The 15,019-nt window shown below is 25.8% G+C and overlaps 2 protein-coding genes across 2 annotated transcripts; one reads left to right on the top strand and one right to left on the bottom strand.

The window, feature by feature from the left end:
* Window positions 1-520: 520 nt before the first annotated feature.
* Window positions 521-2,628, top strand: OCT59_011856 (uncharacterized protein; the record flags this gene model as incomplete). The annotated part of the gene is made up of 6 exons (XM_025330479.1): window positions 521-557; window positions 646-665; window positions 739-1,053; window positions 1,130-1,310; window positions 1,380-1,445; window positions 1,517-2,628. 6 exons carry the CDS (start codon window positions 521-523, stop codon window positions 2,626-2,628), a joined length of 1,731 nt encoding a protein of 576 aa, XP_025175667.1.
* Window positions 2,629-7,046: 4,418 nt separating this feature from the next.
* Window positions 7,047-9,691, bottom strand: OCT59_011855 (uncharacterized protein; the record flags this gene model as incomplete). The annotated part of the gene is made up of 8 exons (XM_066134069.1): window positions 7,047-7,096; window positions 7,173-7,246; window positions 7,313-7,358; window positions 7,426-7,461; window positions 7,538-7,822; window positions 8,075-8,169; window positions 8,311-8,504; window positions 8,588-9,691. 8 exons carry the CDS (start codon window positions 9,689-9,691, stop codon window positions 7,047-7,049), a joined length of 1,884 nt encoding a protein of 627 aa, XP_065989369.1.
* Between the last annotated feature and the right edge of the window lie 5,328 nt (window positions 9,692-15,019).

The raw sequence follows: 15,019 nt of genomic DNA, 5'->3' as shown, positions 1-15,019 counted from the left end.
AAATAGATAATGACAGGGGAGGGGAGGTCTCAAAACCTTAAACCCTAAATGATGTAATTTCTGGAAACTCCCCTAAGTTTTGCATCCAAATATGCAACGAATCTTATCTGCTAAAAATATGTGGACGTCATATTGCATGATGGTCCATTTTGGAAAAAATAATTTTTCTGGTGCTCCTTACCAGAAACATTTATGAATGAAATTAAAAAAGTTTAAATGAATGTACTTAATTAATAAAAATATAAATCCATGGTGTAAAAATTTTCCTTTTTTAAATTTTATGTAACCATATAAAGAAATTATTAAAATCAAAAAATAAAATGTATGAAAGAAAAAACTTTTTACTTGTATTTTTCATATTTTAAAAAGATTTACAGATGAAGAATTTTTCAAGTAACCTAATTAAATAATAAATATTATTAATTTTTTTTTTTTTATAAATACTGTATGATTAATAACATATTTTATTAATTTCGACCTCTCTAGTAATTACTTTACATATCAAATTATAAAAAAAATTATGGCGTGGAGCAATATTCGTGTTGTGGTTGGTTTAGGTATATATAGTTATAGCAATTAAAACATATTGATTTGAATTTTTTTTTTTTAGTATTAAATTAATTATTTTACATATTAAAACAATAGATTTCGGAACCACTTATTCGGTAAATGTAGTTTCATTATGTTATATTAGATTAGATGTGGCTATAAAATTAAATATTTATATATTTTTGATAGGGATTTTCTTATTATCATTGCGAGGAAAAAGATGTCGGATGTATCAAAGTAAATCATGAATGGCCTGGTGATGAACTGGGGGCATCGAGGACAAATACTGTACTTCAATACAAAGATGGCTTTGAGGAAGTTGAATTATGGGGTCGTCCAGCCTTATTTAAAAAACCAAATAAGAAAGGCAAAGATAATGAAACAAGACCAATAGAATTATTTAAATTATATTTAGGTAATTGTTTAGATAAGTATAAGCCAGTTTTGCCCGAACCATTAAATTATAAAAAAGTGATTACTGATTATCTTCATGAAATTGGAAAGGTAAACAAATTTTAATTAATTTAAATATAATATAATATACTATAATCACTAATTTTATTCGTTTTAATTAATAAAGCTAATCAAAAAAACTGTTGAATCGTACTGGATACATGTGAAGTTTATGGAAAATGTCCTTCTAATTGTTACTGTACCAGCTGAATATTCAAAAAGTGATAAGGCTATAATGAGAGAATGTATATTCAATGCTGGTTTGATAAGTGACATACATTCAGAAAAATTACAATTTGTAACTGAACGTAAGTTTAATTTTTATTATGTTTTTAATGATGAAATATTAACAGAATTATTCTTTAAAATAAATATAGCTGAAGCTGCAGCAATTTATTGTATGCATAGCAACCTAAAAAGACATGAACTTGCAAAACCCGGAAGTATGTTTAAAGTATTTATCAAACAATTTATATTAAAATACTAAATATTATTTCATTCTTTACTAATAAAGCAAACTTCATGGTTGTTGACTGTGGTGGTGGTACGGTAGATTTAACAACACGTAAATTATTGAAAGAATACCAATTAGGTGAAATCACTGTACGGGCAGGTGACTTTTGTGGAAGTACTTTTATTGATAAAGAATTTATAGAATTACTAAAGCGTGAAGTTGGAAATTCAGCCATAAATTCATTTATCAATGAGCATTATGGTCAATTGCATTATTTGGTTCAAAATTTTTGTCAAGATGTCAAGTTAAATTTCACAGGAGATAATCTAGATTGTAAATATGAGTTAGATCTTGAAGTATTAGCTCCTAAATTATTACCATATATTACTGGTTCGGAGAGAGATTCAATGCTTATAAAAGAATGGATGCTTGATCTTAATTATAAAACTGTTAAATCTTTGTTTGATCCTATTATTGATAGAATTATTAAAATGATTCATGTTCAATTAATTAATTCTCAGAAATGTTCAGCAATATTTTTAGTTGGAAGTTTCAGTCAATCAAAATATTTACAAAAAAGAGTTAAAGAAGAATTTAGTGACTTGGTAGAAAATGTCTCAATTCCGAACCAACCTATTGCGGCAGTTTTACGTGGTGCAGCAATATATGGAAAAAGTTTACAAGAATCAAAGAATATGAAAAATATGAATAATTTAAAATGTGTTATTGCAACTCGTGTATTAAAATATACATTTGGAATTAGAATATCTCCTTTATGGGAATATGGAGATCCAATAGATAGACGTAAAAGTGATGGAAGAATTCATAAATTTTATTGTATTGCAAAACGTAAATCTACAGTTACAATTGATCAAGAATTTAAAGTTGAAAACTTAATTCCTATTTATTCAGATCAAACAAGAATGAGTTTTGATATTTATTATACAAAAGAAGATACTATTTATTGTGATGATGATGAACCTGGCATGAAATTACTTGGAAAATTACTTACTGATCTTCCCGATGTAGAAATAGAAAATAAAAAACCATGCTCATTTTCTTTATCATTTAGTGATATGGAAATTAAAGCTAGAGTATTTAATCAAGTAAATGGGCAAAATTATTATACCAAATTTGAATTAAATGTATTAAATGAATTAGATGGTTCTTAGATTATTGAAATAATTTAATCAATTAAATTATTTGTTACCGTTAAAATATCTTATCAAAGTTATAGAATTTAGAGGTTGTTGTAATTTATACGTCATGTTTGTATTGGAATATTTAATTAATATTTGAATAAATTTACAATATTTTTTTTTGTTATAATGTTATATAATTAATAAAATTTACAGCAATTACCTTTTAATTACTGGCTGACGTCATTATAATTCCGTCCAGGCTAATACATAGAAAAATTATGTCACTTTCCCTGTAAAAAATCTGATCCGTGTTTTGTCTTGGAAATTTTCATCTCGCTAATCAGATATCCATGAATGTATCATTTTCACAGAATTTTTACAGAAGATACGGAGAAATAATGGATAAAAATTTTTTATGGGGTTTATATCATCGCAAAATGTGTTACCAATAAATATTGTCTGACTCTGCATGTTTTATGTATCTGATGACCATTTTATTCACCAGAATATCGATATTGGAAAACAGGCATTATTGATAAAAATAACAAATGAAATCAAATTAGAGTTAATGTTGTAATATTGCGTTAGTATAAATACTTTAGATGAACGAAACACTGGTGTGGTCTGTAGGAAATAGTATAGAAACGCCTATATATTATTGAATCATGTAATTGATTTTCTATGCAAATAAAACCACATTTAACAGTATAATTCTGATCGTGACATTTAAGATCCTCTGAAAATTTGAGAAATTCTCCATGTTTATGGAATCCTGGTCATGTAATGTCAAGGAAAATTCAATATATTTGTGGAATATTTATTTTAAAAAAAAAAAATTATAAAAATAGTAGCATCTTCCTACTCATTTGCCATGTAGCTGTTTAAACTTGATTATATTACAAAATTACCATGCAAAGTTGTTCCAATCACTATACGAGTTCATTATTGTTGTTTTTTCAAATATTGGAAAATGATACCGAGATTCTTGTAATAAGGACCAGAAATATATGTGATTAAAATAATAATGCAGTTTTTTCCTTTTGTTATAATTCCTACAGAAATTTTATTACCTTTTTTAGATACTGGCTGACGTTATCAAATTCTAGCCCCCAAAAAATGCGTTTTTTCTGCTATACCTTACCTATTTTTTATTTAACATGGCAATGGACTTTTCCGTAACAGCAAATGTAAATATTTACATATCAAAGAACAAATAAACTAATCAAATTAATGTAATTAAATTACTGTTTGCCACAGTTCACTAACTTACAATATTTACAATATGTCGTAAAAAAAATTACTCGTATCAGTTATATTGACCAAACAAGAAGGACAAAATTGTATTACGCAAGATACTATAAGTAACGTTTATTAAATAGGAAATTAATATGTCTGCTTAATATTAGCATTTTTCAGGATGCAGTAACTGACATGAGATTATGTAACCTGTGGATTATAATCACATCATAATTAAGGTACGCAATGTTTTATCTTGTCCTGAAATTTTACAAGGACAAAAGCCAATATTTATAGTTTCATTCTAATTATAATAAATAATAAGACAGAGGGTTAGGTTTGAAGTATTTTAAAATGCAGACTCTTTCGGTATCGACCCTTCAAAAAAAAAAAAGTTTCAGATTTTATCACTGAAAGATGAAGTTTTAACAGGACCCAGAAATATATATATAGGGGTCAGGTGATGAAAAAATTTTTTTACTATGAGCTGTACGCATTTTTCAGGGCCGGAATTTATGATAATGTCAGTCTGTTACTATATTAGGAAATAAAATTCTGACCGGAATTATCAAAAATTATCTAAAAAAGTAAAGATTTTCATGATTTTTTTTAGTTCAAAATACGCGAACTCAAACCTGACCCTTATATATATATTTGGGTCCTGTTTTAACTTCGAATTTTTGATTTCGCCTACATTTTAATAATATGAAAATAGAGACTGTATATAAGGCATAACATAAAATAGATTTAATGTTGGATTTTTTAACATATATATCTATGTGTATGGACAGTGCCCAGTACAATTATTGTACAAATGTACTTCTATATAAACTTTTTTTTTATTAATCAACCCATGGTATTAGTAAAAGTTGTTCCCCAGGCTGAATTTTACTTACTTTGAAAATTATTTAAATATGGTTAATTGTAATATTACTTACTTCCCAAAGTTCAAAGATGCATAGTAACATTAATAGATAAGTAGAATTCCAACACGTCTTAATGTTCAAAATAAAATTAATGTTTAAGATCGCATTGACAGAAAAATTGGTCACGATGCTGTAGTGACCCTTCGATCTCGACGAGTCTTGCTCTCTAGATGATCCTTTAAACTGGTGGAATTTGATTGATACTGACCCTCGACCGAACAGCCTCCCAAGGATTGCGCACCATTTATTAGCGATTTGTCCAGATCATATTTTACAATAAGCTTCCTCAACTAGTAAATAATACACAAGTGTAATAAATTTTATATTAGTAATAATAACTTTCATTATATTTAAAAAATCATTCTTTTTATGACATAAATTTAATACATTAATTAATTAAGCTTTTTTCATCATTAAAAATTTATTGGAAAAACTGAACTTTATATGAAATCAGAACTCTTAAATAATAATATATTCAAAACATGATCCGATGCTATTGTAAAAAAAAATAATGATTGAACTAGTAATAAAAATGATTTGTTTGATAAATTTCTATGAGTTATAATCACTTTTCATTATTCTTTATTAAAATAAAATGTTTTGATTTTCTACTATAAAACGTGATATATAGAATTGTATCTTTAAATTTTGAAAAAAAAATTGATATCATATTTTATATAATGAGATATAGTAAAAACTATTTATTGCAATTAATTTGAATCATGATTTTACTATGAATCACCACATTTATGTGAATTATTTATAGCGTCATGAACATTACAAAAAATTAAAAGTTATACCAATTCGTTTTGATAATCAGCTACTATTAAACAAACTCATCATTCATTCGTATAATCGATTAAAAAACAAAACCACGAAAGTTTAATCGTAATTTTATTTTCTTTTTTTATTTCGAATTTAATGATAATGAAATATCCGAGATTAAATTACTATTTACAGTCGCCACTGGTTATACCGAACCTGTATATACTGAAAACTCGTTATATTGAACAAGGTTCCCAGATCCGATTTTCTTATAATTAATTACATTGGTTATAAGTTATAACGAATTTTACAATAAAATGTGTACCGAACCCATCTTAACAGCATAATCCTATAACTAACAGTTACGTGACTAATAGTGTAACTTTATGATTTGCTTTGTTACACGAAGTTTAATTCTGGCCGGAATTACATATTTGGCCCGAATTACCAAGGCGAGATTTTACGTTATAAATTTAATAATGAAATTTGAATATAATTAAGTAGATTAATCACTAGATTTATAAGTTTCTAACCATAAAAAAATTTTTTATTGATTGCGTACATCAATCAAACAAATTAAACAAATTAATTAAAATTTATCCTTTATTTAATTCACTATTGGCTAATAACTTAATTTTTTCTTCTTGCATTTTTTTACCAATTATATATGGGGACCCGTACAGCAAAAGCTGGGGATAATTTCTTTTTTTTTCAGGGCTGGAATTATTATAGTGTTAAAAGGAAAGATCTACACAGTTATACCAAATTTATATATATTTCTTGGTCCTAAAGTAAAGTAAATCTCTCAAGCTTGAATAATGCCCCTATGAGACACTTTTATTTTACGAACAATATCAAAAGTTTATGAATTCAATAAATATTTTGATTTGTATATCTAATGAGAAAAATAATTGGTAATAGCCCGGGTATACTCGGGTCACCACTGATAAGTGATAAACGGGTAAAAAATGGTAATACCCGTGGGTAACACCTTTTTTTGTTTGGGTATGATCCAGTTTTATCCTAATATAGAATGGTTAGCACGTAATCCGATGACGATATTAATTTATAATCTAATCTCCAACCCATGTACCCATATATATCCCTTGCACAGCGCCCAATTTTCTATATTTTTCCAAAAATTTGTAGGACAATTAAGAATGACCGAAAGTTACTCAAGGGGAATTGCGGTATTTGAACCATGATACAATTATCTCATTTAACGACCATTAAGGTAAGTGCAACATTAATAAACGTCATAAATTTAATTAATCCGATTCATACTATTTATTAATTAAATAATAAAAGTAAAATTACTAATTTGTAAAAAAACTCCTTGACGCGGTATAAGCCGAAATGAAAAATGGAAGGTACCGTAAAAAATAAATCTTAATTTCATAATGATACAATTCATAGAATAATAAAATTCCTAATTAAATAAAATCTTAAATAAATAAAAACATATTAATAAAATTAGAGATGCTGACGTCAGCATAATTTGTATTAGTTGTATAAATCCCATTAATTGATAGATTCAGAGTTTAAATTATTATCCATTTTAACCTGTTTTACTAATTTTTTTTTTTTGTATTAGAATAGTAACGTAAAAAACACATAAACTGGACTTAATTATACAATTATAATTACCATTACACTGAACTTCGGATGTTAATTCTTCAATATTACGTTTTCTTGAAGAATTCAGTGAACTCGATGTTTTACTAAATAATATATTGCGTTTAAATTTGTGAATTAAATTCATGTAATATAAAAATTCATACAAGTACCTTTGAATATGATTTATATCAAGCAAGTATTCTTTTGTAACATATTCTAATAAACAAATAATGAAAAATGTTAATTAACATTAATCATTAAAAATATTTTTGAATTAAAGTACCTTTATTGCTTCCAATCGATGGTTGCAACTTATCACCTAATAGAATAAAAGTATTAAAGCATTAATTAATTAAATGAAAAATATATAGTAAACTATGATAATATATAAGTACTTTTTGATAGTGAATTAATGAATGATGATTTAGAAATAAAAGACCTTAAAGGTCTACTCGTATAAATTGCTTTTGCATGCAAACTTTCATTAAATTCAGGACTAATTTTCTTTGATTTTATTAATTCTTCTCTGGTTTTCTCGGCTTGCTTAAATTGACCACTAATAACATCATCCTTAAATGAATTAAATGACCAAGAATAAATAGTTTCGCAAATCTCTTTTATGGAAAGCCTTTTTGAAGGATCAGGATCCCAGCAACGTTCCATTAAATTAGCATAACATTCTGGTGTATCACATGTAATTTTAGGTCGTTCCCCATCAATAATTTTATAAATAAGGTTAATGTTATGTTCAATATAAGCAAAAGGTTTACACCCTGTTGTTAGTTCCCACATGATCATACCCATACTATAAATATCGGATTCTTTTGAAAAAGCAAAACCCCTAAATATTTCTGGTGCAATATAAGGTATAACACCATAAATTTCGTTATTAATTGAAGTATTTTTTGCAGGTTGGGATAACCCTAAATCACCAATTTGCCATTTTCCAATAGTTTCTATTTCACATAATATATTGCCACTATGAAAATCTCGGTGTATAAAATCATTTTCGTGAATAGATTTAAGTCTAAATTAAAAAAAATATTGATAACATATTAATTATGGATAACTTATAATGCCAGTAGAATTTTATTACCTTTTTTAGAAAACACTGGCATTATCGTAATTCTGGCCCTGAAAAATAATAATATTAAAAAAATATAAGTACCCCTCTGTAATTTGCCATAAAATATATAATTTCTTATCCCACGTAATATCATTAAAATTTTTCCGTAAATAATTATGTAAGTCTCCTCCTGATGCATAATTCATTATAATCATATATTCTTTTGTTTTTGGATCTTTTGTAATACCATAGTACTTAATTATACGATTATTATAACACTGATGAAGTGAATTTAACTAAAAAAAAAAAAATTAATGTTAAAATAAATTTGATAAATTTGATAAGTGACAAGTAAAATAAATTATAGAATATGACATGCCTCATTCAAAAAATCATTGCTTATATCTTGTATATTTAGAAACTTTTTAATGGCAACAAGCTTATTTTTGTTTCTAATACTTAAAAAATCATCATGTTTGTATTTACTACCGTCTAACAACGTTGCTTTATAAACAATACCAAATCCTCCTTCTGCTATTTTTTCAAGATTTTTAATTTGAGAATATGGAATCCATCTCATTATTTGTGTATTCTTAAGATTATTTTCAATAAAATTGTATATATCTAATGGGTTATCGTAATTTTTATTATTTATATAATCTGCAATTTTACTATTATTTTTATTATTTGATCTTGTAGAAATAAGGAATTTCTCAATATCAATATTTTCACTATTGATATTATCAAAATCAATATTTATGGAAATTTCCGATGTTCTTTCACATATTTTGCATTGAGATTTATTTGTAATTCCAAAAATAATATTGGTTGTCAAACAATACCTACATCCAATATAAATTAGATAACAAAAAGAGCATATTTTTTGACAATCTGATATAAACATTAAGTCCAATTTGCATATCATACATTGACTATTAGCATCCCACCATAGTAAATAAATAATTTGGATAGGCTTTTTAGTCAATGATGATTCAATCAAATCAGTAGTAATTATATAGCAATTTTTACATAGTTTAAAATTAATTTGATCATTCTGCCGATAAATTATTGATTTCTTACATAATTTACAATAACTTTCATTTTCAATTATAATATTATAATTATTTTGTTCTTTAATATCAATAGGATGGAACGAATAATTTGTAACAACTTGTTCAAAATATGAGAATTCATTAAACCATTCTTGGATATTATCCGAACGAATATTCTCGCAGTTTGCATTTGTATATACGTTATATACGTTCAAATACTCATTAATTATATTAATCATAGGTTTGTCATATTTAGTTATTTCCTTAATATACTTAAAAAAGCATTTCTCACAATATTTTTGTTTAAATAATATTGTCTTGGAATAATTTGTTTTACAATAATTACAATGATTTTCGTTATTATTAAAAGGAAGGAAATAAATTATTATAGGACTAGATTTTAATCGTTTTAATCTTGGGGTTGGATCCATTTTTTGCTTAAGGTTGAAAGCACACCTTATAAATAATGAAAAAGCTCATCTTATAATGAAAAGCTCAGAATTCGGAATGTCGATCATTTGGCCAATCGACATTTCCAGATCATCGAGCCCGTATGGACCTGATTGATATATTTTTTATTTAAAACCACTTTGTTCGCCAAACTTAGTTATTTGGATTAAAAATTTATTAAACTGTAATTAGTAAATACCGGAAAACATAAATTTTTTTTTTTAGTAGAATTAGCCTTTCCGTATTAATGATTTTGTATTACATTGTACAATTTTATTTGTTTTACAGATTAGTATAATTATTAAGCACATTTATCGATTAATTACATAATTCTGATATAATTTGGATCTCGTTCATCCCTTCTTTAATTAATTGAGTAAAATAATTCATTTTTAATTAATTAAATTAATTAATTTTTTTATTATTATTCAAATGAGAGAATAAGGAGGGATGTTATTTATAATTTCCCCTAATTAATTTTATTATAGGAAATGTCCACCGAGTCACCGAGATAACAGTATTTGGATTACAGCTGATTTCATAATGTACCGGACACTTTAACAAATTTTAAAGAACTCGGAAATATTCGGTAAAGCTTGATATAAAATAAAATACGCTAATTTTGGAGTACTATTCCGAGAATGGTGGTATTTATTTGAGCTATTTTCAAGTGTCATACATTATGAAAATCAGCTGACAACCGGCTAAATAATTTACCGAAAGATTGAGGTGATTGGCTATTAGTAATCGTGTAACATCTAGAAACGATAAAACAATCAATATCTATATTTATACAGTATTTTAAAATGATCTACTTATGCCATTATAAAACACGATATATTTTTAAATTACTTCATAAATGTTATACAGTTAGAATCACTATATAAAATACCAATAATCTTCCGAGATTGTCCAAAGTATGTGGAATAAAAACTAACAGCTAGACATGTAAAAATTTTTATAAAAAAAAGAAACATCTATAATAAATCTTTAAAACCAATAAAAAATTTTATTCGTTATTTCTGTAAAAACTCCGTAAAAATAAGCCTTTCCCGGATCTATTCACGGAAAATTTAAATAATTCGATAAAATCCGTTGATACATTGTTATTAATTCCGGAAATATGAGCCTTTTACGGAAAAAGATGGAATATAAAAAACGGACCGACTTTTTTTACAGGAAAATATTTGTGTTCACATTTACTAAAAGCAATTAAACATCCGTGAATAAATTTTCATACGAAGTTTTCTCAAAAAAAATAAAGTTCAGAATTGTGAGTATTTAGCCATATAAATTCTATCCAGTTTAACATATCGGCGAATTTGCGTAATCACATGTCATTTGACTATAATAAATTTATTTAATATTATCGGTACAACTACATATGACCATAAAATAGTTTAATTTTAGATATCGATATACAATATACTGCATATTATTTATAATAAGTAATATTACAATTATTAAAAGTATTCCTTGTAAAAATTTTTTAAGAGAGTCTTATTAAAATAAAATAAACTTTATATAGAATGGTCAGGTCGTACGATAATTTGGGTTAGCCAATGGACCGCTGGTACACGTGATCAAATGCCAATCAGTCAATTATAAATAAATTACATGTGAAACTAAGTGATATTGTAATATATTAGTAATTTCCGTTCTTCAATCATATAATCAAATAATGATTACCTCTGAAATAGGAATATAGGACCCGGAAAAGTCTCATGTCTGAGGTAATCTAGATCTTTCCTTCGATGGATATTTTGATAATTTTAGTCGGGAAATTATTTCCTTTTTTAGATATTGGCTGACATTATTATAATTCCGGCCCTGAAAGAGCTAATAGTAAATTTTTTTTTTTGTTGCACATTGCATCCTATATGAGACTTTTGGGGGGACCTGATCTATGTTATTATTTATTATTTCGGAGCTTATTCGAAGTTCACTTTAATATTTTAATTTATTTTATTTTGAAATATATGAAAAAGATCTCAATAATACTAAATTTTATTTATTCCAAAACAAATTGTTTGACACAATTGTTGATAATAATAATTTCAATCCAATAGTGATATAATGATGCAGTATATCAATATTTATGGAAACAGGTGATATGTTATGTTTGCAGTTTACTGATATTTTAATCTGAAATAATCAAGTAAAATGTGGTTTTTTATATAAGTTAAAAATTCTTTGAAATGACAACATTCAACAGTTTCTATTATTTTTTATCCTGTAAATATGTTAAATGTATTTAAGGAATTATCTTTGAAACCAACTAAAAAATATATTATATTATTTAAGAATTTATTTATAATTATACAGGGATACAAAAAATTTAAAAATTTTACAATTCTTTTAGAAAATGTTAAAATAATGAAAAGCAATTATTATTTCTAGATATATCATTTCACAAAAAAAAAAATATCAGACTAATTTTATACCTAATAATAATAATTGTAATTAGAATATCTGTAAACATAATACATAATAAATTTATTCAAATCAAAAAAATTATAAAATTTAGTAAATAGTTAATAGGTTTTTAAAAAATATTGTATTTTGTTGTATATGACATTTATTAAATAATAATATTAGGTTACTTCATTTAATTTATGCAAACACATATTTTTCAACTTATAATAGTAATTCAAACATAATATTATGATTCAATAATTACAATACAATATCCTGCTGGTCGACACTTTACTGTTCAAATACTTCAAGTATTACTGATGAAAGCCAGAATTATTAAATTACATAGAATTGTTACAATGTCATAATACTACAATTAATATAAAGTCAATATTTATGTATAAAAGATTACATACTTATTTCATTGGAAATTGGATCATCCTACACAATTTATATGATCTTTTCAATGATTTTGAGCAAAAATTGTTCATATTTAATTAATTAAAATCCTTCATATTATTCATAGAATTCAAAAGAAGTCTCAATTGTATTAAGCACCAATTTTGTCAAGATTTTTACTTATAATTAGACAATTAAATCATATAATTAGAGAATACACAATTGACTGCTTAATTTATGAATGTTCAGTAATAATAAAGTGCATAATAGTTGAAGTTGAAATTATACAAGCAACAAGCAACAAGCAAAGCGAACAATGCAAAATTTAATAAAATTATATTATGTAATATCTTTATAATATTATGATGAAAGCCTATACATTGCATTTGACAAATCATACTATGAACTCATAGTAGAAATATGATTAATATATATTATATAAGCATTATTCTTCTACATCAATTATAACAAAATTATGTAGTATTATAACTGGAAATGGATATTTTTTTTAAATCATCATCCAGTTTTACAATGAAAAAAAAATAGTTACATATCATTTGAGCTATTTGTTTTAGACAATTATTCTTCTGAAGACATTTTTGAAATCAAAGTTGATGAAAATGAGACTTTTCACAATTTCATGGAAACCATTAAGCATCAAGAGAAGAAAAATTGGTTTTAAAAACACAATAGACTCCAGATTCTGAAAGTAAATCTTCCTTCTGATAAGCCAAGTAATAAATTAGCTTTTCTCAAACCAACTAATAATATTAAGAGAACACTAGATAATTGCAAGTGATACTTCCCTATTCTATAATGAGAATTGCTATATTATCATTTTACTGTCTTTTCACCAATTCTCGCATGTTCTTTGGAAACGATGAATACCGCAAAGTACAGGTAACGATTGTTACAGTGAATCTTGGTAACGATGTTCGTAAATTTTTTTGGAAACTATGGTTACAATAAAGATCATATAACGATAGTTACTATAGTTTGTGATAACTCTTTTTGTTCGGATTTTCAGTGCAATTGTCATTTCTTGACAGGTCACACAAAGCACATGATACCCTGAACATTTGTTCAGAGTGTCACATGTTCGAAAAAAGAAAAAAAATTCTTTAATTAATGAAATTTATTCTATTTGCAACTTTAGATATCTATTGATTTTTATTGTTTGACCCAAATAGAAATAAAATTTGTCGATCGCTGCCATGAACTGTGGTACATTTAATAAAGCTGCCATTTTTTTTTTTCACGTTGTTTATACATCAATTAATCTGATATGGAGGAATTTAAGCTCAGTGATGATGTAATTGAGCAGATAAAAGATTTTAAATATTATGGATTAACAAAGGAACAAAGTTTGTTAATTGATAAGCTAATATTAAATGAAGAATTAAAAAAATGTTATAAAGTAAATGGATTATGCAAAAAATGTAATCAGCCTAGAATTCGTCATGATTGGTGTCAATCATGTAATGCTAAATATTGTCAACAAAATTTCAAAAATTGGACTAGTGGAAATAATGAAGTTGATAAGTTTATTCAAAAATCACAACTTAACGCTAAGTGTAATTATGAAATTTTAGAGTGTATTGAATATGATAGATTTGAAAATGTTAAATATTTGGCCAAAGGAGAGTTTGGAACTATTTATAAAGCAATTTGGAAAGATGGTTTTATAGATTCTTTGGATTTTGAACTTAATCAATGGAAAAGAAGTAAATATTGGTGTGGGTCACATAAAAATTTTCCAGTTATTTTAAAATGTTTACATAACTCACAAGATATTACAGCCGAATTTTTAAGAGAAGTAAGTTACTAATTAATATTTTTTAATAATAAATGCTAAACTGACTATTATTTATTATTATGAATTCTTTTTTAGATTGAATTATATACTGTGTGTAGTGGTCCGATAATTTTATGTCATGGCATTACTAAAGATCCAAAATCCAATAATTTTATGATGGTAATTCCATACGCAAAAAATGGTAGTTTAAGACAACATTTAAATAAGAGTTTTAATTCAATAGACTGGGATGAAAAGTTATATATTTACAAAGGACTGCAGAAGGCCTTAAGAGTATTCATGAATATACCGTGATTTTCATTGTGGTAATATATTAGTAAGTAATGCTAATGAGTATATTTTTATCACTGATTTAGGATTATGTCAACCAGCAAATGAAAAACCATCCCAAGATGAATATAAAAAAATATATGGAGTATTACCTTACGTAGCACCTGAGGTTTTGAGAGGAAAAGAATATACTCAAGAAAGTGAGTTTTATGGATTTGGGATTATTGCATATGAAGTTTGTACGGGGCTTCCTCCTTATCATAATATTGCTCATAATAAATTATTAACTATTAGCATTTGTCAAGGGCTTAGACCAAAATCTGATTATAAAGTTCCTCAACTAATTTTGGATATAAGTAAACGATGCTGGGATGCAGGCCCTTTAAAACGACCTAAAGCAAATGAATTA

This window comes from Rhizophagus irregularis, chromosome 2 (genome assembly GCF_026210795.1).
Source record: "Rhizophagus irregularis chromosome 2, complete sequence".
In the NCBI taxonomy this organism is placed as follows: domain Eukaryota; kingdom Fungi; phylum Glomeromycota; class Glomeromycetes; order Glomerales; family Glomeraceae; genus Rhizophagus; species Rhizophagus irregularis.
Note: the sequence above shows the minus strand (reverse complement) of the source record. Positions and strands in the feature narration are given on the sequence as shown.